This window comes from Schistocerca nitens, chromosome 4 (assembly GCF_023898315.1).
Source record: "Schistocerca nitens isolate TAMUIC-IGC-003100 chromosome 4, iqSchNite1.1, whole genome shotgun sequence".
Taxonomy (NCBI): domain Eukaryota; kingdom Metazoa; phylum Arthropoda; class Insecta; order Orthoptera; family Acrididae; genus Schistocerca; species Schistocerca nitens.
Window position 1 is genome coordinate 736,769,639 of NC_064617.1, and position 20,720 is coordinate 736,790,358.

At 42.7% G+C, this 20,720-nt stretch overlaps 1 protein-coding gene across 1 annotated transcript in view; it reads right to left on the reverse strand.

Moving 5' to 3' along the window:
- Nucleotides 1-13,108: 13,108 nt before the first annotated feature.
- The window catches only part of LOC126252541 (putative mediator of RNA polymerase II transcription subunit 21), a 102,298-nt gene continuing 94,686 nt past the window's right edge, over nucleotides 13,109-20,720 (reverse strand). Inside the window, exons 4-5 of the mRNA XM_049953438.1 lie at nucleotides 19,363-19,461; nucleotides 13,109-13,172 (exon numbers count right to left, since the gene is read on the reverse strand). Of these exons, the coding sequence (XP_049809395.1) occupies nucleotides 13,109-13,172; nucleotides 19,363-19,461 (163 nt within the window). The remainder of the gene's footprint in view (nucleotides 13,173-19,362; nucleotides 19,462-20,720) is intronic.

The following is a 20,720-nucleotide window of genomic DNA, read 5'->3' on the forward strand; positions in this document are numbered from 1 at the left end:
TTGACAGGAAGTGCAAAATGGCTGAGCGGGAATGGCTAGAGGACATATGTAAGGATATAGAAGCATATATCATGAGGGAAGAGATCGATACTGTCTACAGGAAAATCAGAGAGGCCTCTTTAGAAAAGAGAAGCAGCTGTATGAATATCAAGAGCTCAGGTAGAAAACCAGTCCTAAGCAAACAAGGGAAAGTTGAAAGGTGGGAGGAATATATAGAGGGTAGGTACAAGGTGATGAACTTGCAGGCAATATCATAGAAATGGAAGAGAACATAGATGAAGAGGAAATGGAAGACATGATACTGCGAGAAGAATTTGGCAGAGCACTGAAAAACAAAACAAGGCCCCTGGGGTAAACGACATTCCGTCAGACAGACTGATAGCCTTTAGAGAGCCGCTCATGACTAAACTCTTTTATCTGATGTGTAAGATATATGAGACAGGCGAAATACCCTTAGCCTTCAAGAAGAATGTAGCAGTTTCAATTAGAAAGAAATCAGGTGCTGATAGGTGTGAATATTATATAACTATGAGTTTAATAAGTAATGGTTACAAAATACTAACACGAATTCTTTGCAGAAGAATAGAAAAAAAACTGGTACTAGCCGACGTCGGGGAAGATCAGTTTGGATTAGGCGAAGCAGTACTGACTCTACGACTTCTCTTAGGTTTAGGAAAGGCAAATCTATGTTTATAGCATTTCTAGACTTAGAGAAAGCGTTTTACAGCGTTGACTGGAATACTCTCTTCGAAACTCTGAAGGTAGGAGGGGTAAAATACGGGACGATAAAGGCTATTTATAACATGCACAGAAACCAGACGGTAGTTATAACAGTCGAAGGTGTGAAAAGGAAGCAGTGACTGAGAAGAGAGTGAGACAGGGCGGTAGCTTATCCCCGACGTTATTCAATCTGTACTTTGAGCTTGCAGTAAAGGCAACCAAAGAAAAATTTGGAGAAGAAATTGAAGTTCAGGGAGAAGAAATAAAGACTTTGAGGTTTCCCGATGACTCTGTAATTCTGTCACAGACAGCAAACGATTTGGAAGAGCTGTCGAACGGAATGGAAACTGTCTTGAAAGGTGGGTATAAGACGAAAATGAACAAAAAGAAAACAAAGATAATGGAATGTAGTCGAATTAAATCAGCTGATGCGGACGGAATTAGATTAGGAAGTGAACACTTCAAATAGAAGGTGAGTTTTGTTATTTAGGCAGCAAAATAAAAGATAATGGCCTAAACAGAGAGGATATAAAGTGTTGGCTGGCAGTGCAAGAAAAGCATTTCTGAAAAAAAGATATCTGTTAACTTCGAATATAAATGTAAGTGATAAAAGGTCTTTTCTGAAAGTATTTGTGTGGAGTATAGTCGTGTATGACAGTGAAAGATCAATTAGATGGATAGATCACGTAACTAATGAAGAGGTACTGAGTAGATCTGGGGACAAAAGAAATTTGTGGTACAATATGACTAGAAATACGGATCGGTTGGTAGGACACGTTCGGAGACATCAAGGGATCACCAGTTTAGTATTGTGTGTGTGTGTGTGTGTGTGTGTATGTGTGTGTGTGTGTGTGTGTGTGTGTGTGTGTGTGTGTCGGGGCGAGGGGGGGGGGGGGAGGTAAAACTCGTAGGAGACCAAGAGTTGAACTTAGTAAGCAGATTCAGAAGGATGAAGGTTGCAGTAGTTATTTGAAGATGAAGAGGCCTGCACAGGGTAGAATAGCATGGAGAAATGCGTCAACCAGTCTTCAGACTGAAGACCACAACAACAACAACAACAACAACATTCAGTTCTGAAAAATTAAACTAAAATTCAACAACTTGGAATTTTATTGAATTTCGAGAAGATGTAAGTACCCTCTTAAATTGAATGTCTTTGCAGTGGAGGTCAATCAACTCCTGATTAAGACAGGGAGGAAGATTATGGTTTAACTTTTGTGAATTACAAGATCGGCAGACCAAGGATGCAAAAGAAAATCTTTTTAAAGGATTCATAAGAAACAGGAAGAATCAGGCTTTTAATAAACAGTTGACAATCATGTCGTCACAGGTGTGCTGGCTTCCTTTATTGTTCTTAGAAGTGATGACCTCTATACTACAGTTGCGTCCACTCCTCTGTAAGTTACAAAAAATGGTTCAAATGGCTCTGAACACTATGGGACTTAACGTCTGAGGTCATCAGTCCCTAGAACTTAGAACTAATTAAACCTAACTAACCTAAGGACATCACACACATCCATGCCCGAGGCAGGATTCGAACCTGCGACCGTAGCGGTCTTGCGGTTCCAGACTGCAGCGCCTTTAACCGCACGGCCACTTCGGCCGGCGATAAGATGGTGTCATGCAGTTAAATTTGTTTATCAGTACTACTGTGCTCACCGTTGCAAGCTCTAATATCAAATTAGATTTCAAATGACTACAAAGTTTCTCTCATTCGAACATGCGAGAGAAGATTCTGAGTCGCTGTTTGTTTTTCAAACTAAACTGTTTACCATCTACCTTTGCATCTACGTAGATACTCCGCAAGCTAGTTAATTTCTCGTATCTTATCTTTGTGGTCCTTAAGCGTGATGTATGTTGGCGTGATGTACATTGGTCGCAGCAGATTCCCATTTGAGTTCCCGAAGCATTTCCGTAACACGTTTTGTTCGAACCTACCGATAACAAATCTAGCAGCCGTCCTTTGAATTGCTTCGACGTCTCCCTTCAGTCCGACCTGGTAAAGATCCCAAACACTCGAGCAGTACTCAAGAACAGGTCGTAGCAGCGTCCTATATGCCGTCCCCTTTAAGAGTGAACCACTCTTTCCTAAAATTCTCCCAATAAACCGAAGTCGACCATTTCCCTTCCCTACCACAGTTTTCACGCGCTCGTTCCACCTCACTCATCCGCATTAACTTACATTTTTTCCATATTTAGGGCTAGCTGCCATTCATCACACCAACTGGAAATTTCGTCTGTCTTTTATCTTCCTATAGTCACTCAACTTCGACACCTTATCGTACGGCATTATCAGCGAACAACTTTAGACTGCTGCCCACCTTGCCCGCCAAATCATTTATGTACATAGAGAACAAGAGCGCTCCTATCACGCTTCCCTGGGACACCCCTGTCGATGCCCTTGTCTCTGATGATCACTCGCCTTCGACAACAACATAATGGGTTCTGTTATTTGAGAAGTCTTCGAGCCACCCACATATCTGCGAGCTTATTCCATATGCTCGTACCTTCGTTAACAGCCTGCTGTGGGGTACCGTGTCAAATGCTTTCCGTTAATCTAGAAATACGGAATCTGCCTGTTGCCCTTCTTCCGTAGTTCTCAGTATATCATGTGAGAAAAGGGCAAGCTTAGTTTCGCTCGAGCGATACTTGCGAAAACCTTTCTGATTCATGGACATAAGCTTCTTAGCCTCAAGAAAGTTTATTATATTCGAACTAAGAATGGGTTCAAGGATTCTGCATCAAATAGAAGTTAGGGATATTGGTCTGTAATTTTGCTGGTCCGTTTTTTTATCTTTCTTATGTACTGGAGTCACCTACGCTGTTTTCCAGTCACTTGGGATTTGGTACTGGGAAAGAGATTCACGATAAATGGAAGCTAGGTAAGGGGCCAATGCCGTTGAGTACTCTTTGTAAAATCAAACTGGGATTCCATCCAGGCCTGGTGGTTTTTTTGTTTTCAAATATTTAAGTTGCTTCTCTACGCCAGGTATGCTTATTTCTGTGTCGTCTGTAGGGGAGTCTGTTCGATGATCAAATGATGTTATGTTTGTACGGGTCTTCTGCGTGAACGATTTCTTGAATGTGGGGTTTAAAACTTCGGCTTTCGTTTTGCTATCTTCAACTACCACACCAGACTGGTCAGTAAGGGAAAGACTGGAAGTCTTAGAACAGGTTAGTAATTTTACATACGACCAGAATTTTTTCGATTTCTCTACCAGATCTTTTCCTAAGGTTGACGGTGGTAGTTGTATGCTTCACGCATAGATCTTTTCATTGACGCACAGATCTCTACTAACCTTCGCTTCTCGTCGTTCGTGTGTCCTCTTTTGAACCTAGAGTGCAACAGCCTCTGATTCCTCAGCATCTTACCAATTTCGTTATTAAACCGTGGCTGGTCTTTTCCAGCCTCTATCCACTTACTAGACACGTAACTCTCCAGACCAAGATTTATAAACTGCTTAATTTTGCCATTGTTCCTCTACATCCATCAAGAGATACCAATTCGCTGTCTAAGTATGATGTTAATAACCGCTTATCTCCTCTATCTAGCATAACATGACCTGACCTGGAATCGAGTTCATATGGATCATTTCAAGTGGCTCACTGTAAAGCAGATATAACTTTACAGGCTTGAAACTTGAATCAGAGTGGTAATGGTTGAAACTGTGACAGGTTCTAATGAGCTCACCAGACAAAGTGTTAACCACCCTCTCAAACGAGGACACTGGTAGTTTTGGAGTGCTGTAGATGGCGTATAATTGTCCAGGCAGTCATGTGGCTCTCCTCCACAGACTTATATCATAGCAGGGAAGTGACATCTGTGTGCTATACGTCTGTATGGAAACAGCGCCATAATGGTGGACTGTCGTGGAGACGTGTCAAGATGGTACAAACAAGTTATCGTGTTTGGATGTGCCCATGACGACACACGACTGAAATTCCTTGGTCTGTTTCTGTATCGATGTGAACTGTCCAACATGTGTACAGGGAATGGAGTACACTTGCAGCCACGTAATATGGTGGGAGAACAGTAGACATAAATAGTTTATAAACAACAGGGGCCTTAGACGAGCATCAAGGCTTTCTCATGGAAGTGAATGCAGCTCAGTCTCAACCCATTTACGAAAGAACGTTTCTAAGGGAACAGTATGGAATGGACAGTAGTGCTGTGTGTAGGCCACGCGCCTAACCTGGCAACAACCAACAATACAGCGGAGTAGAGTAGTCACATAACTCTTAGGGGGCGAGCCTTCCCACAGTCCAATTCAACTTTGCTATGATCTGTCTGGCCACCAGACGACATCACCGGAACCGATAGAGTCCGCTGGCCCCACGGGCCTATTCTTCTGCGCAGGCAGGCCATGTGACTGAACGTAGTGCCTACGGTATTCTGTCGTCTGGGCTGTATTTAGGCCGGCGCTGAAGTCACGACGAGCAGTTCACTCCGAGTGCGATTCTTGGGCTAGGTGCCAAATACAGTCGCATTCGATGAGTTAGGAATTCACTTTGAAGCTACCACAACCACGACCCGTGTCCCATATTAGTGATCAGTTACTGGACTTTTAAGACTTCTTGATTTTGTGTATTCCAGTGAGTTTACTGTGTTTCATAATAACGGAACTTTGAAAATGAACTGTCCTCCTGGGACTAACTCATATGCCTAAGAGTATAACACTTCAACTTTGGACTGTCACGTTAAGACTTTGGCTACTGTAGGGCACTGTGTATTTACTAGTTTGTGATATTTTACTGCAGTGCTCGTTTTCTCCATAAGGGCGATGCTGACGCATGCTCGTACTCGTACTTCCAAGAAGTGACTGGTTTCGTTCTGGCCTTTGTCTTCCCTCATAATATTAGTATTATTTCATACCTTGAGAAAGGACTTGCTTTTCAGTACTGTTATTCCTTACTGAGAGAGCAACTGTCATTGTCAATGTCTTATGTTGTGCTAAAACTCTCTTTAATTAAACTTTGTGCTACCAGATTTACGTGAGAATTTTCTTGTCCGTCAAAGCAGGCGGACTCAACAATTTGGAGTTTGGTACTTCGCAGAAAGCGGTTGCTCACTGCCGCAAATATAACTACATTTATGCAATGCGCCAAACAATACAGAAACTGGACAGTAGCTGACTGGATGCGTGTAGTGTGGTTCAACTAGTAGTGTTTTTGCTTCATGTCAAATGGTGTACTCTTACGGCTTAACGGGAAGTTTAACCTGCAGTATGTGTGTGGCAGGTGTAGTTCAGGCCATAGATAGTTCTATATGTTTCGCGGATATTCCTCGTAACAGGAGCCCACTCGTTAAGCTTACGGTGCACATGAACCAGAATGTTTGTTTTAATATCCTCGGTGAGGAGTTATGCCCTTTTCCCTAGAAATCAAAGTCTCATTGATTTAGTTGCTTTATGGGATCTAGTTGATCATGTGTGGTTTCAGCTGGATTACGGTATATCTCTCGAAACTTTGAACTCTCTTCCTTGTCGACTTGTTTTTTGAGGCTGGAGGCGGTATTACACAACATACACAATTAACGCGACTAACTTTTGTCCGATGAGATTACATACCGCGATGAGCCAAAAAGTTATGACAATCCTCTTAATATGCAGTGCAGCAGCAATATTTTGTATCATATACGTGGCATGGATACGACAAGTACTTTGTAGATTTCAGGAGGTATGTGGAACAGGTCATCAGCTCCCATAAGTTAATGAACGGTGGTTTGTGTGCGTGATGTTGGCGCCTGACAGCGTCTGCCGGATTCAGTCAGGTGAATTTGGTGGCCACGGCATCAACAGACGTGAGCCATGGCACCATCGAGTGTGAAAGACCGGGTCATTCAAAAAATGGTTCAAATGGCTCTGAGCACTACGTGACTTAACTTTTAAGGTCATCATTCCCCTAGAACATAGAACTACTTAAACCTAACCAACCTAAGGACATCACACACATCCATGCCCGAGGAAGGATTCGAACCTGCGACCGTAGCGGTCGTGCGGTTCCAGATTGTAGCGCCTAGAACCGCTCGGCCACAGACCGGGTCATTATTGGTATATTTCAGCTGGATCTTGTGGCTGCGCCGAGTGAGTTATCTTGTAACAAGCGTTTACAAATAATGTTTTCAGACGTTCCTTCAGAGCGGTCTTAATAAATGACAATCAGTTTAACTTTGAAAATATTAACAACCAACTGTCACCAGGGCTTTAGTCAAAACAAGATTGCCAAAAGGGACGGGCTGGGATCCAGTCGCATCTTGGTTGCCGATTGAAATTAAGAGGTTGGTTGCTTTGGAGTAAGCCTTATCATTGTCATATTGTTTCCTAATCTGTTTAACCTTTAATCACAGGTGCGCATCTTAACCCCGACCCGGTGGGGTCAGGGATTTTCTCTGCCTCGTGATGACTGGGTGTTCTGTGATGTCCTTAGGTTAGTTAGGTTTAAGTAGTTCTAAGTTCTAGGGGACTGATGACCATAGATGTTAAGTCCCATAGTGCTCAGAGCCATCTGAACCATTTTGAGCCTTAACCCCGAACCTCTCGACATACAGCTTTCAAATTAAAAGTTACGTCATCTGTTTTGAGGCACTCTTGTCAACAATGGTGCTTATATAGTTTTCATGTGTCGCAGAAGAGCATTTAATAAGAGAGGCTGTGTCCAGCTCGGCAGTAAACACCGCTGTTTCATCCGATAACGGGCGGGCTGCAGGTCCGGCCATATTGTAATCATTGTCATATTGTTTGCTGTTTTGATTTCTTTTGCAAAAGCTTATTCATCTTAAGGTTTAACGTAAAAAAATTGCATATTTGTTCATTTTGTAAAAAAAGTTATTGTTATATATTGTTAAATAAACAGGTTGTGGGAAAAGAAAGTTATATTGGTGGGTCCTCCCTTCCACGGATTCCTTAATTCCAGCAAGTACCACGTCTCAGTACGTTCAGTGTTAAGCATTCAAACTAGTATATCACCGATTCTGGCTTGTCACTTGGACAATTATGCTGATACAGGATGCCATAGCCTTCGAGGGAGATATCAAGCATGAAGAGATACAGGTCATCCACAATACCGTTCAAGTAGTCCACAGCTTTCATGGTGCCTTCGACCACTACCTCAGATCCCATAGAGCCCGAAGTAAATATGCCCCATATCAAACTATTGCACCCACCGGTCTGTGTCCATCGCGCTGTGCATGTTACGAGTAGCTGTCCGTCTGGATCAAGGTGTTCCCGCCCACGACCGTCAACCTGTTGTAACGAGAAACGTGATTCATCCAGCCAGGTGACACGTTTCCATTGATCCACGGTCCAGTACCGATGATCCCCATCTTCCTGCAGTTGACGATGTCGTTAGGTCAGCATGGCAACACGTAGGGATTGTCTGCTGCGGAGCCTCGTATTCATCAGCGTGTGGTGAACAGTGAGATCAGAAACACTTGCGTGAGCACCAGCAATGTGCTCTGCTGTGCGATATACTGCAGACAGCCAACTATCTTGTTTTACAAAGTGGACAAGCTCCCGACCTCCACGTTCTGTGATGAACTGTGATCCTCCAAAATCTTTTGGCCTACTCGTGGTTTATCGTACTTCAACCTTTTCTGTAGTTACTCACAACAGTAGGACGCTAACAGCCGACCAGCTTGACCGTTTCCGAGATGATCGTTCCCAGCTACTGGGTCATAACAATCTACTGTTTGTTAAAGTAGCTTATTGCAGAAGATTTCCCCGTTTGGCATGTTATTGCGTTGGAATGATCCCTACTTCTTCTCTCCTCCACTTATATACTGCCCTGATTCTTCATTCATTGGCAATTTGTCTCGGGTGAGCAATGGTAATGATGTTTTGGCACATTTGTGGATGTGAAGTTGATGCTCTGTGGTCTAATGCAAATCATATAGATCGAAACTGATAACACAATGAGATTTACTTAACAGATGTCGGCTTCTTTTCCAGCACGATTTTTATAAAACAGCTTCAGCAGTGTAGCAGCCCCTATCGGTAATACTATCAGTAGTACTATTTATTTTCTAGTGTACCCTACTGGCGATTTTATTTATTATATAGAGAGAGTGTTTCATAATTCTTTTTAAATACCTATATAGTTTGTGAAGGAGACGGAGTAGATACGTTTTTACACACGACCGTATCTCTGAAACCGAACTGTTCGATATTACTTCGAATATAAAACTGACTGACATTTATAACCGTCTGGCTGATGTTGATTGGTATGCAGTGGAGACTAGAAATTGGTCGATATGCTGACCACGGTGTTCGTTGTAGAAAATGTGTTTGTGAACTACATTTTGACACACTTTGTCTAAAATACCTGGTATACGGTGCATCATTTCTGTCAGATACATAACTTTTACAGTCATGTCTTCCTCCGTCTGTACAGGTGCAAGTAAACTAGACTTATGTATTAACGAGGAAATGTCGGACGGGATCTAATCGCGTTGAACCCATTTTCCTTCGTGAATTCTCTGCGGGACATCAACAGCTACACCAATATCTTTTGCACGAAAATCATATACTCTGACACGTTCTGTGGGGATACCAGATGCACACTCCAGCGAAATTGCCATCGCTCATACTGCCAGATACATTGATCAGCTGAAAGACGCAGAATCGTGTCACATGAGGAATTTCTGGTAGATAATTTTCAAAGAGGGAAACCAATTGGAAAAAACTGTTATTAATAACAAAATCACAGAAACAACTTTTAAATTTATTATTTATGATTTTACATAACTTACAAAAAATTCACAAGATTCATGCACTAAACTTAGTGAGTTAAGAAGAGTCTTCGAAACAATACAGAAAACGGTGGATCAGAAATAATAAGATAAGACTTACCGATATTGTATGCAGTAATTGCTGATCTGTTTGTGCTGTTTGGAAATGAAAGTCAGACGCAGATGTAGCTAAAGCCAAACATATAGCTGCTTTATACAGCGGGAGAAGAACTCAATGTTCGTGGCATCAGTTGTAATAAAGAAATAAAGAAAATAAATTGGCTACAGCATCTGCAACACGTTCTTGAATCCAGGCTAGGTGGAACGGCATAACAATGCAAACTGTTGTGGTACCGAAGAGAATCTTATCTGTGGCATCTGGAGAAGGTGGAGCGACTAATAAGGATTCGGTCCAAGCCTAAAGACGTAAGGCATGATACCGACGCTAATGATGACCTACATTCTCATGCAAAATATTCACAGCAAAAATCTCCCACTAAAAAAGCGTAAGTTGTTTTATAAAAATCAGCTAATACTTCCTCTCAGATATGAGTTCTCAGTCCTTCGTATACTTCGTTGTGAACATCTTTAAGACTCATTCCTTCTCAATAAGTCTTGTACAATAATGATTTCAGATCAGTATGTAGTATGCATGATGGAAAACACTATTTAGTAGTGGGTCCATATTCGTGTTTGTTTTATTTTATGCTCATATTACTAAATGTTACATTGTATTCTACAAAACTGTTGTTGTTTTCAGTTGCAGCTAGAAATATTTGCTGTCAAAAAATGTGTTTTTTGTAGAGGGAACGAGTGTTTATAAGCCAACAAATGGCTCGTCTTGCTCGGATACAATACATGCGAACACAGATTAGATTCAACTGTACAACGCATTGACGTGGCACATGATCGTCATAAGCTTTTATCTGAAGATAAAGGGAATATAAGAAATGAGTTTTGCGCCAAATGAAGCGTGAAAAATAAATAGCGTAGCGACTATCCAGTATGTTATTTTTCGGGCCTTTCTTTCGAGGTCACCCAGAGCTTTAGATAAGACCGAAACAGCCAAATGTGTGTCGCAACGAATTATCTGTCTGTCTCAAAGCGCCACACAGCATGTGGAGTGGGAATGGTTATAATGCATTTCCTCTGATTTCTAGACTCCCACTGGAACGATTACCCTGTGTGTAGAACACAATGGCTGCCTGCTGAAGTCACCAGTACCTGCCTCTTAAATTAGATATGATTCAGAATTCTTAGAGTCTACTGCGGCGAAAATCATAGCTCTGTCATCAACCTTTCACAGCAGTAAACAAACTGGGGAACAGGTTTTTACAGTTCAAGGACGGACCACGGTACAAAATTAGTTGATGAGGTTCGCTAACGGCTGTGAAATCTGCATAACGCGACCGCCTACTATTTGTGGTTTGAGAGTTTCATACTCTGTATTTCCAGTCGTGCCTAGTCTTGAAACAGGGTGTTTAATGTGGTTTGCTGGTGCTAGAATGTCGACAAGGATTCACGACAAAGATTAACCTTCAGCTCTGTGATAAGTTTCCATATTCTTAATTTTTTATAACGAAGGTGTAGGAGCAGAATAAACCATTTCGAAATTATCAACCTCATTCCAAGCGAATTTTTGTATATTAACGGGGAATCCTTCCCCCTGCAACGCATCCTATTTACCAATTCTTTTAAATAATTTGATTAACTAATCTCTTTTATCAGAAAAAGACTAAAAATGTCGATCTCTTTCGCGATGGTGTTCAAACAGTCTAGTAAACGCACAAGACCTCCGAAAGACTCGAAATATTTGATGACAGATCTGTACATGGCATTACAGTGGTAATTTAAGTCCCTTTCAAAAAATTACCTCTCTACGTAGAAAGATAATGTTAATCGGGAAAAATGCTTCAGCTGTGAATACGATTGTGGCGTTAACGTCTTGCAGTAATTACTGTGCAGCGATAATTATGCTAGTCTTGTGTAACGTCATTTAACTGAAGTCTTTAGCGCTACAGTCCACAAATGCAAAGGCAAGCAGTCATTACGAAAGTATAACTGATAATGTTAACACAGATTTAATTACCTCACAAGAAATGGAAGGTGCAACTGAAAAAGCAAAATGCAAGAAATGTCCAGGACCCGACGGGATTAATATAGAGTTTATTAAATATGGTGGAGTATTGCTTAAGCTGAGATTCTTATATGTGATAAATACCTGCTGGCTAAACACTAAAATTACAGAAGTCCTGTTAACCAAATACGTAGTTCATTCTTGCTACGAAGACGCCTCCTCTTTTCTGCCAAGTGCCTCTTTGAGTGTAGTGACAAGACGGAGCAATATTATCTATCATATCATTACGAAATTGTAACATCACTTAGCCGAAAAGAGATTTTCAAAGTTAAGTGAGGGGGAAAACTCAGATTAATGTTCGATTCAGAAATTTCATATGTGAAACGCACAAACGTAACACTTTATTATAATAATATGTGGAATAAAATATCAGTCAAATTCATGATTGTGAGTGTTGTAACTATGTTAGTAAAAATAGAGAAATTTGTTTATTTTTTGTGAAAATATTCAAAAATGGCTCTGAGCACTATGGGACTCAACTGCTATGGTCATAAGTCCCCTAGAACTTAGAACTACTTAAACCTAACTAACCTAAGGACAGCACACAACACCCAGCCATCACGAGGCAGAGAAAATCCCTGACCCCGCCGGGAATCGAACCCGGGAACCCGGGCGTGGGAAGCGAGAACGCTACCGCACGACCACGAGATGCGGGCTGAAAATATTCGTAACATTGTAAGTATATACACCCAAATTGTTAACAGCGTGGGTATGTACACTCCATTTAGTGTCCGTCTGGTTAATTCCAAACATTTTACAGCATTACTGAAAAGACGATAGCTGTACTTCGATGAGGATTTCAATTCGAATACATTACTGTAGGCGACATAGTTTAACGAAATACACAAGGAAATAATTGTAACAGTTACATCTTGTCCGGCGGACGGTTTGTGAATTAACTTTGTCATCTGTAAAGCAACGGGGAAGTTAACATTTTTTTCCTTTAGAATGACGAAATTGTTTTCATGTGCAATCCGATACTTGGTGCTTGTAAATACTTCATTTGCATGGATGCGTTCTGAGACTTCAATTTCTCATCGTAAGTTCACTTACACTATGTATACATGATGTGCAATGACGATGGACAGTTCAATATGATACAGGCTTGCTGGTTCAGTGTCGTAAGAGCGTCAGACGATCAAATCTAGTGCTAATCAACGCTCAACGAAAGCGTTCCTTGACCACTAAATTCCTCCGATATAAACACAGCCGAGAATCTGGGGGACCACCTCGATCAGGCTGTTCGTGGCATGGATCCTCAACTGAAAACGTAGTGCAGTTGACCACGTTATTGGAGTCGGCATGGCTGCACATCCCTGTCTGTATCTTCCCCACTGACTCTTTTCCTGAAAGTCTCGCAGCAGCCCGTGCTGCAAAAGGTGATTATGTAGGCCTTTCAGCGGTGGTCACATCAATACGACTGGGCGGTGTATTTCCTGATCTTGGGGCTTTATTTACTTTTTCTTTAGACAGTGTTATTTCACATCCTCATCCTTTATTTCTCTATTCTTCTAAGATCTTAACTTCTAGTTCTCCTCCTCTTCCTCCTCCTCCTCCTCCTCCTCCTCCTTTGTAATCCAATCTATCTTCCTGCAATTGCGTTGAACAATGTTCTATCCATTCTTGAGTGGGGAATTTTGTTCTTACATTTTTAATAACCTTCCATGCTTCAGTAGACTTACTGTATCCTGTTGACCCATCTATGATTCTGCACAGCCTGTCCCAATGTTCATTCGCTTTCATCATGACATTCATTTTAACTTGTTGTCTTATCTTGACATAAATCTCTTGATGCTGACGTCTTGTCACTTAATTACTTCATATGAGTTTTTTTCTTCTTTTCCAGAATCATGTCTTCAAATTCACTGGAAAACTCTTCTGCATATTTTTCTTCTTTTTATCCTCTCTGAAGGCTTCTCTTGCTGTTTCCAAAACACTTTATTCCAGGTATTAGTACATAACTGTGGCAGCTTCTGTCCTTTCCATGTTAAGTTTATTCTGGAGCCTAATTTGGTATAGCATTTTCAAACTATATTGTCCAAGATCGTCTGTCTGAAATATTACTTCCTTGTGTACTGTAAGTTCATCCATCTTCCTTCTTATCTTGTTGCAGCATCTTTTCTTATTACCATATGGTGATAGCTGGCGCACTCTGGTTGTCTACATTCGCTAACTTGTGCGGCAGTGTCTTACTCTTTCTCGCCAGCATCAGATGGCTAATTGATTTAAGATTCCTCGTAGGAACTTCCCGCATGAATTTATATGTATTTTTATGCTTCTGTTCTCGATTGCTATGCTCGGGCCTGGATTTATTGGGGGGGGGGGGGGGGAGGCGCACCCCCGGGGTATCTGCCCCGGGTGGGGCAATTTTAGGGGGCGCCAAATTCACATTATTGAATAAAAAAATCTTGTTTCACAAAGCACGTAGCATCCAGCGCACGTTGGTCTAACGATTATTATTGAAACTAATCCCATTTGGTTTTTGTACATTTTTAACACGTCGTAAGTTGATTCCTGAAAGAATTATAAGTTGATTTTTGAATGTGTGCTTAGTGCACGTTATGTCTCTGCTAGGGATATCCCGTCGCATCTAGAAATAGAAGACTTCACCGCAGACGAAAGGGACAGGAGTACACGAGCTGAGCCGGATAAACCCGAACGGATGAATGCCGATCGCTGTTTGTTTATGTGGTCGACTGTCTGTGCGAATGATCTTTGTTATAATTATTAGAGAAATCCATAGATTCAGACTACCAGAGTGGAAATAAACGACTAAGGGAATAACAGGTAACAAAGATTACATACACTGCTGGCCACCGTAAATGCAACACCAAGAAAGACAAGAGGTAGCACAACAAAATTTATTTTGTAGATAACATGTTGACCAAGTATCCAATGATTACGTTTACAGACGTCTGTGACATGTGGTTCCTGCAAGAATCAGTAGCCAGAGTAGCCGCCATTGTTGGAGATCACCGCTGCCACACGTCTCGGCATTGAGTCAGAGACGTTGGATGTGTTCCTGGGGTACAGCAGCCCAAGTAGCTTCCACACGTTGCCAAAGATCATCTGGTGTGGCAGCTGGGGATGTAATCTGGGTCACTCGTTGAGCAACCATGGACCACATGTTTTCTATCGGCGAAAGACCCGGAGAGCGAGCCGGCCAGGGAAGCAAATCAATCTGGTTATTGACGAAGAACCTTTGGACAATGCGTGCCACGTGTGGTCGCCCATTATCCTGTTGAAATATGGCTGTGGCCGAGCCCTGAAGGTAAGGAAGGACAACTGGCTCCAGCACCTCGGATATGTAGCGCCGGCTATTTAAAGTACCGGCAATGCGTACTAGAGGCGTGCAAGAGTAATATCCAATACCGCCCGATACCATAATACCCGGTGCAAGACCAGTGTGGCGGTGCATAATGCAGCTGTCCAGCATCCTCTCTCCACGGTGTCTCCACACTCGAATCCGACCATCGTGGTGCTGCAGACAGAAGCGTGCCTCGTCAGTAAAGACAACGTCATTCCATTCTGCCGTCCACATCCGTCTGTCATCACACCATTGGCGACGGAGACGTCTGTGGTTCTGCGTCAATGGTAGACGAAGCAATGGACGTCTTGAGGACAGACCACTCTGCTGTAAACGGCGTCGAATGGTACGCGCAGACAGTGGATGATGCGTTACAGACGCAATGTGCTGTGCTATGGTTCGGCATGTCACTGAGCGATCCGTCACTGCCATGCGCACAATTTGCCTATCAGCACGTGCAGTGGTGCACCGAGGTGAATGCGATCGACCACGTCGGTCCGTCGTACCCTCCTGAATCCAACGGTCACATATCCGCATTACAGTTGTTTGGTTTCGTCCAACACGACTAGCGGTTTCTCTGTATGATAATCCACAATCTCGGTAAGCCACTATCCTTCCTCTGTCGAACTCGGATACTTGATCAAACGATGTTCGCTGTTGTCTACGAGGCATAACTGATCGTCTTGTGAAACAACCACAAGGTAAACACACGTGCCGAACGTACACTCGTCGAAATCGCCAAGCCTTAAATGGCGCTATGAGGTGGCGCCAAAGGCGCGCGTGATGTGCGTCTGCGCTGAAATTCTAATCAGTTGCATATCTCATCGCTGCAAACCCATGGTGTAAATTTCACTTGATTCGGATGCTTCCTTCAGGGTGTTGCATTTACGGTGGCCAGCAGTGTATTATCTTCTCTGTGTCCCCAAGACAACGAAATTTTGACAGAAAAATTTTGCTAGATCGCTACACTACCAGTTGTACACTCCCCAGTGAGCGGCAGCTGTAAGTTCTATTCTCGGAATAGAGCGGAAAACACGTTTTACGACCACGTAAGCCGAGAATAAACGCGGAATAACTAAACCTGTGATTCTGGCAGGGTTACTGAAGTTGATCGGAGAATAAATGTTGACAATGGCAGGGATAGTTACAGAATCAATGATGACAGGATTGTTCGTTAGAACGAGGTAGGAGAAGAAATGGGGACACCACACAAATTACGTGGGAGAGTATGACGATTCCAAATTTATATAAAAATTTCGTGCTACTGCTTTTCGATCTCATGCTCGGGAAACATGAGCGTATGAATGAAATATGAAACTTTTACCTAACAAAGTTTTTGGTTATAGTATGCCTAATAGGCATTTGATATTGGTACTTCGTGAATTATGTTCTGTCGTGTTATTTATGTAAATGAAGTACGTAAAAATGAACACTTGGGCCAAAAAAATCTCGCTTATTTGGCGTGTATTACAATTTCTTAAATATTAGAGACGATTATTTCGTTTTATATAGCACACAGTGACAAAATAGACGAAATGAAATCGAGAAACCACACTGGTCTTGGGTACTATTCGTATTAACAGCTTTTTCAGTAGTAGACAATATTTTAATTTTTCATGTAGCAAAACGTTTGACGAACTTTGATGAGGTAGTAGATTCTTTCGCTGAAAGGAAAGCACGTTGTGTAAAGCTGTACCAAGATTAGAGAGAAAAAAAATGGTGGGGCCCATGGATTGAAGAACTGTGGACTGTCTTGCTTGTCTCTTGTCTTCACTGGTTTTATGTTCCCTATATTTAATTTTATGTCAGACAAAAGAGAAAGCTATTAGCTAATAGGCAATAAATAGTCAAAATTTTCTGAAGAGTTCTTACTCTCCTGGTCACAAATAATTCCACCCAGTATTAATTGTGAGTATTTTTTAAGGGGGTTAGGATGTCGAACTGGCCGACTGGGAACAGGAGAAGCACCACAGGACATTTTAATTTACACTGTCCTGAATAAAGGTTCGATGACTTCCAAATACACGCTTGAATTCCAGTGAAATACACTGACAGAGGTAAGAATGCTATGTGTAGAGGACTTGCACTGTACTTTGCATACGTAAGACTGAATAGCATATCTTACATTTCCTCGAAGATATATGTTTTATATATAAAAAAAAATGTTCAAACGTGTGTGAAGTCTTATGGGACTTAACTGCTAAGGTCATCAGTCCCTAAGCTTACACACTACTTACCCTAAATTATCCTAAGGACAAACACACACACACACACACACACACACACACACACACACACACACACCCATGCCCGAGGGAGGATTCGAACCTCCGTCGGGACCAGCCGCTACAAATTGAACATATTTTTGAAAAATAATTTTGTTTTAAAAATTTTTGACGTCCTATTTCATGCACTCGAGGGAGGGGCGAAGCGCTATCAAGTTTTACCCCGGTTCGGAAATATCGTAGATCTCGGGCTGGCTATGCTTTCTCCAAAAGGACCTACAACTCCGTCTTCACATGTTCTCATACTGCTGTTTAAGTCATCAAAAACTATCATTCACTCTCATTCATTTATTGCTTTCACAACATTTCCAAAATTAAAAAAAATGATTCTTTCAATTCATTAAGCGGATTTTCATTTATTCCATGTACTCCAGTGATGGTTGTCTTATGATTATTTACGTTTAATTCCACTGTTATTATCCTCTCACTTAAGTCTTCTGTATTAATTGCAAGTCTCATATATCGTTTTCTTCGTAGATGATGACTGCTTTACGTAAATTGAAGGTGGAAGGGGAGAAAGAGAAGGGAAGGGAAGGGAAGGGAAGGGAAGGGAAGGGAAGGGAAGGGAAGGGAAGGGAAGGGAAGGGAAGGGAAGGGAAGGGAAGGGAAGGGAAGGGAAGGGAAGGGAAGGGAAGGGAAGGGATTATTGATGTCAGCTGCATTGAGACTTTACGCGGAATCAGCGGCGACAAGTGAAAACGTTTGCCGAACCGTGATCCATCCTGGGATCTCCTACTTGCTAGGCAGTTGTGTTACCCACTGCACCACGGGGACACAGCGTTTACCGCACTTGCTAAATTTCGGCACGCCTCTCGAGCGACCCAAACTTCCCCCTAGCGCCACATATCTGCACTCCCTGTCGATGTCCTCCACGCTCGCTACTTCGAGATTCTCGCAGGAGGTCGGACGTAACTGTGCATCCGCACTGAAGGTGGTGGAATCACTGCTCATCGAGGCGAATCTGTTATATGAATGCGTGGTGTTTGTTCTTCCGAACATGTCCGAAAGGATAGACACAAATTCATATAGCTGATGAGTACTTTATTTTGGTTTCCCTGTAAAGCAAAATATTATCATTGAACTGGAATGTAACAAAAGTTACTTTTTCGGAATTTTGCTGTATATTTGCAATGAAACTTTGTGGCAGATTAAAACGGGATCGGGACTCTAATCCGGATCCTCGGCTTTTGCGAGCAATAGTCTTACTGACTGAGCTATTGAGACACGAATCACCCTCATAGCATTACATCTTCTGTAACTCTAGTGCTTTCCACACTTCACGGAGGTTTTAATGCATACCTTGCGGGACTCTTGGAGAAAAAGATAGTGGACGAAATGGTGTACCCACAGCCCAGTTGCGGATTGTATTCAGAATGAATCTTTCACTCTGCAGCGGAGTGTGAACTTAAAACTGTGTGCCGAACCAGAACAGATCATAATATCACAGAAATTGCTGTCTAATATCAAATTTATCCATTTTGTCAGTGGATATTTATTGACTGTACTTCACGTGTTCTTCATTGCGTAGATACTCCGCTTAACATCGTTTCCATCCGACAGTGATTTGCATGTCATCAAGTTACTTAACTTTAACATTTTTCTTACACGTTCCATTATCTGCCCCGTCAGCACCTTTCACCTATTCATCGTCAGTACATTTAATACGGTCAACAGCAAGCGTACGTGGATGCCGATGGAGCCATTTTCCGAGATCAGTTTCCTTGCTTGGACTGAGACGTAACAACGCGTAGCCGGCCGGAGTGGCCGTGCGGTTCTAGGCGCTACCGTCTGTGTGATGTCCTTAGGTTAGTTAGGTTTAATTAGTTCTAAGTTCTAGGCGACTGATGACCTCTGAAGTTAAATCGCATAGTGCTCAGAGCCGTTTGAACCACGCGTACTACGTCGCAAGTAGAAGGTGGCTGGCTGTACTCAGTCACGTGGAGAAGTTAGTTCCCACTATAACCGGATCCACAATTTGTTTGGTCGAGGAACACTTATCCCGTAGGTAGGTCACTATGTTTCAAACATAACCTGCCGAATGTATCTCTATCAACAAACGAGTGCGACGTTAAAAATTAACTAGGACACTGGCCACCGGCGTAACTTTGATGTGCCGGCCTGGTGCTCGGGTCTGCCACACAGAGGCGTTACGCGTGTCATTGCGTCAGCCCTGTGCACAACGACCCACCACAAGCCAGCCTTGGACTGTGAGTCGCGCACAGCATCTGCCGTCTGGGCCTCCAGCGAAGGCCATACGTCCAGTGTTTGTTTTGCCCGCGACTCTGACCTGCCGACCACAGGCTCGTTTATATCACATCAAGCATACTTAGCTGCGACACGTCCACTGACGACAGAGCGTACTGAACCGTTTATCACACTCTGGCTGTATACCTCTGTGACAGATTACCCTTATCGCTAGGCAGGACGTGTCAGATGGTGGCAGTGGTATGTGGAAACATGTTGACTTTGCCTACTATCTTTTGGCGACGTCACGTAGCATTACACTGAGGCCATTTTACCAATGCTCTCTCGATAACAGAGGGTCACGAACCGACAAACGCGTTGTTAACCCACTTCTATGAACGCTCGTAGTTGTCTCTGTGTCTACAGTCATCTACAAAGACATTGGAGTTCCTTCCAGATAAACGCTAGGAGCCTGTCAAAAATTCGCATATGCATCGCATACTGTACACCTACGCCCTGGAAGCCACTTTACAATGTGCGACAGATGGTAATTCTGGCATCATTATCTCTAACTCCCTTTCCCCTCTCCACTTCGTCATTCCATTTACGTACGGTGTGGGGGAAGAATATTGTTGGTAAACCTTCGCATTAACTATAATTTCTCTGATTTTCTCGTCGTGGTCATTTCAGAGGCGTATGCTGGAGGAAATAACGCGTTACACTACCATTCCTTTCGAAATTTCAACAGGAAACCACTCCGTGATGCACAACTTCTCTCCTGTAGAGTCTGTCAGCGGAGTTTGTTGACCATCTCACTAACGCTGTTTCGCCGAATAAAGAATCTGGCGTCGGAGGACCTCTACAAACGACCGAGCGAAGGCACCTCTGCATGAAGTCAGGATAGTTGTTGAGAAAATGTGATGCTTCAACAACGATAGTGAAACAGTGTTAGAATACAGTTATTTATTCATAATGTTATCGTTCATTCACACTAGCTTCGGCTGTTGCTCATTCAGCTGTGTGTTGGTTTCTAGCTGAGTCAGTTCAACGGTTACGCGCCCAGTAGAAGGTGCCAACGACCCTGGCGTCCCAGCTAACTGCTGGCGAGTGGGCGCGGTCTTTACGGGCTGGCTGCTGGAGTGTACTCGCTTCCACTCCGAAATCTACTATGATATTGATGACTCATCCGAAATGTAGCTGATGTAGGTAGTCGAGTGGTTGGTTGATCTCCTCCCTGCTCTCGGCAGGTATTAGCACCCGAAGGCGCCTGAGTGTTCAGTAGGAATTGGACCCCAAGAGGCCCTGTTGCTGGTTTCCGCGTTAAAGCCCGGTATTGGCAACACTCTGAGATGTGGTGTTGTT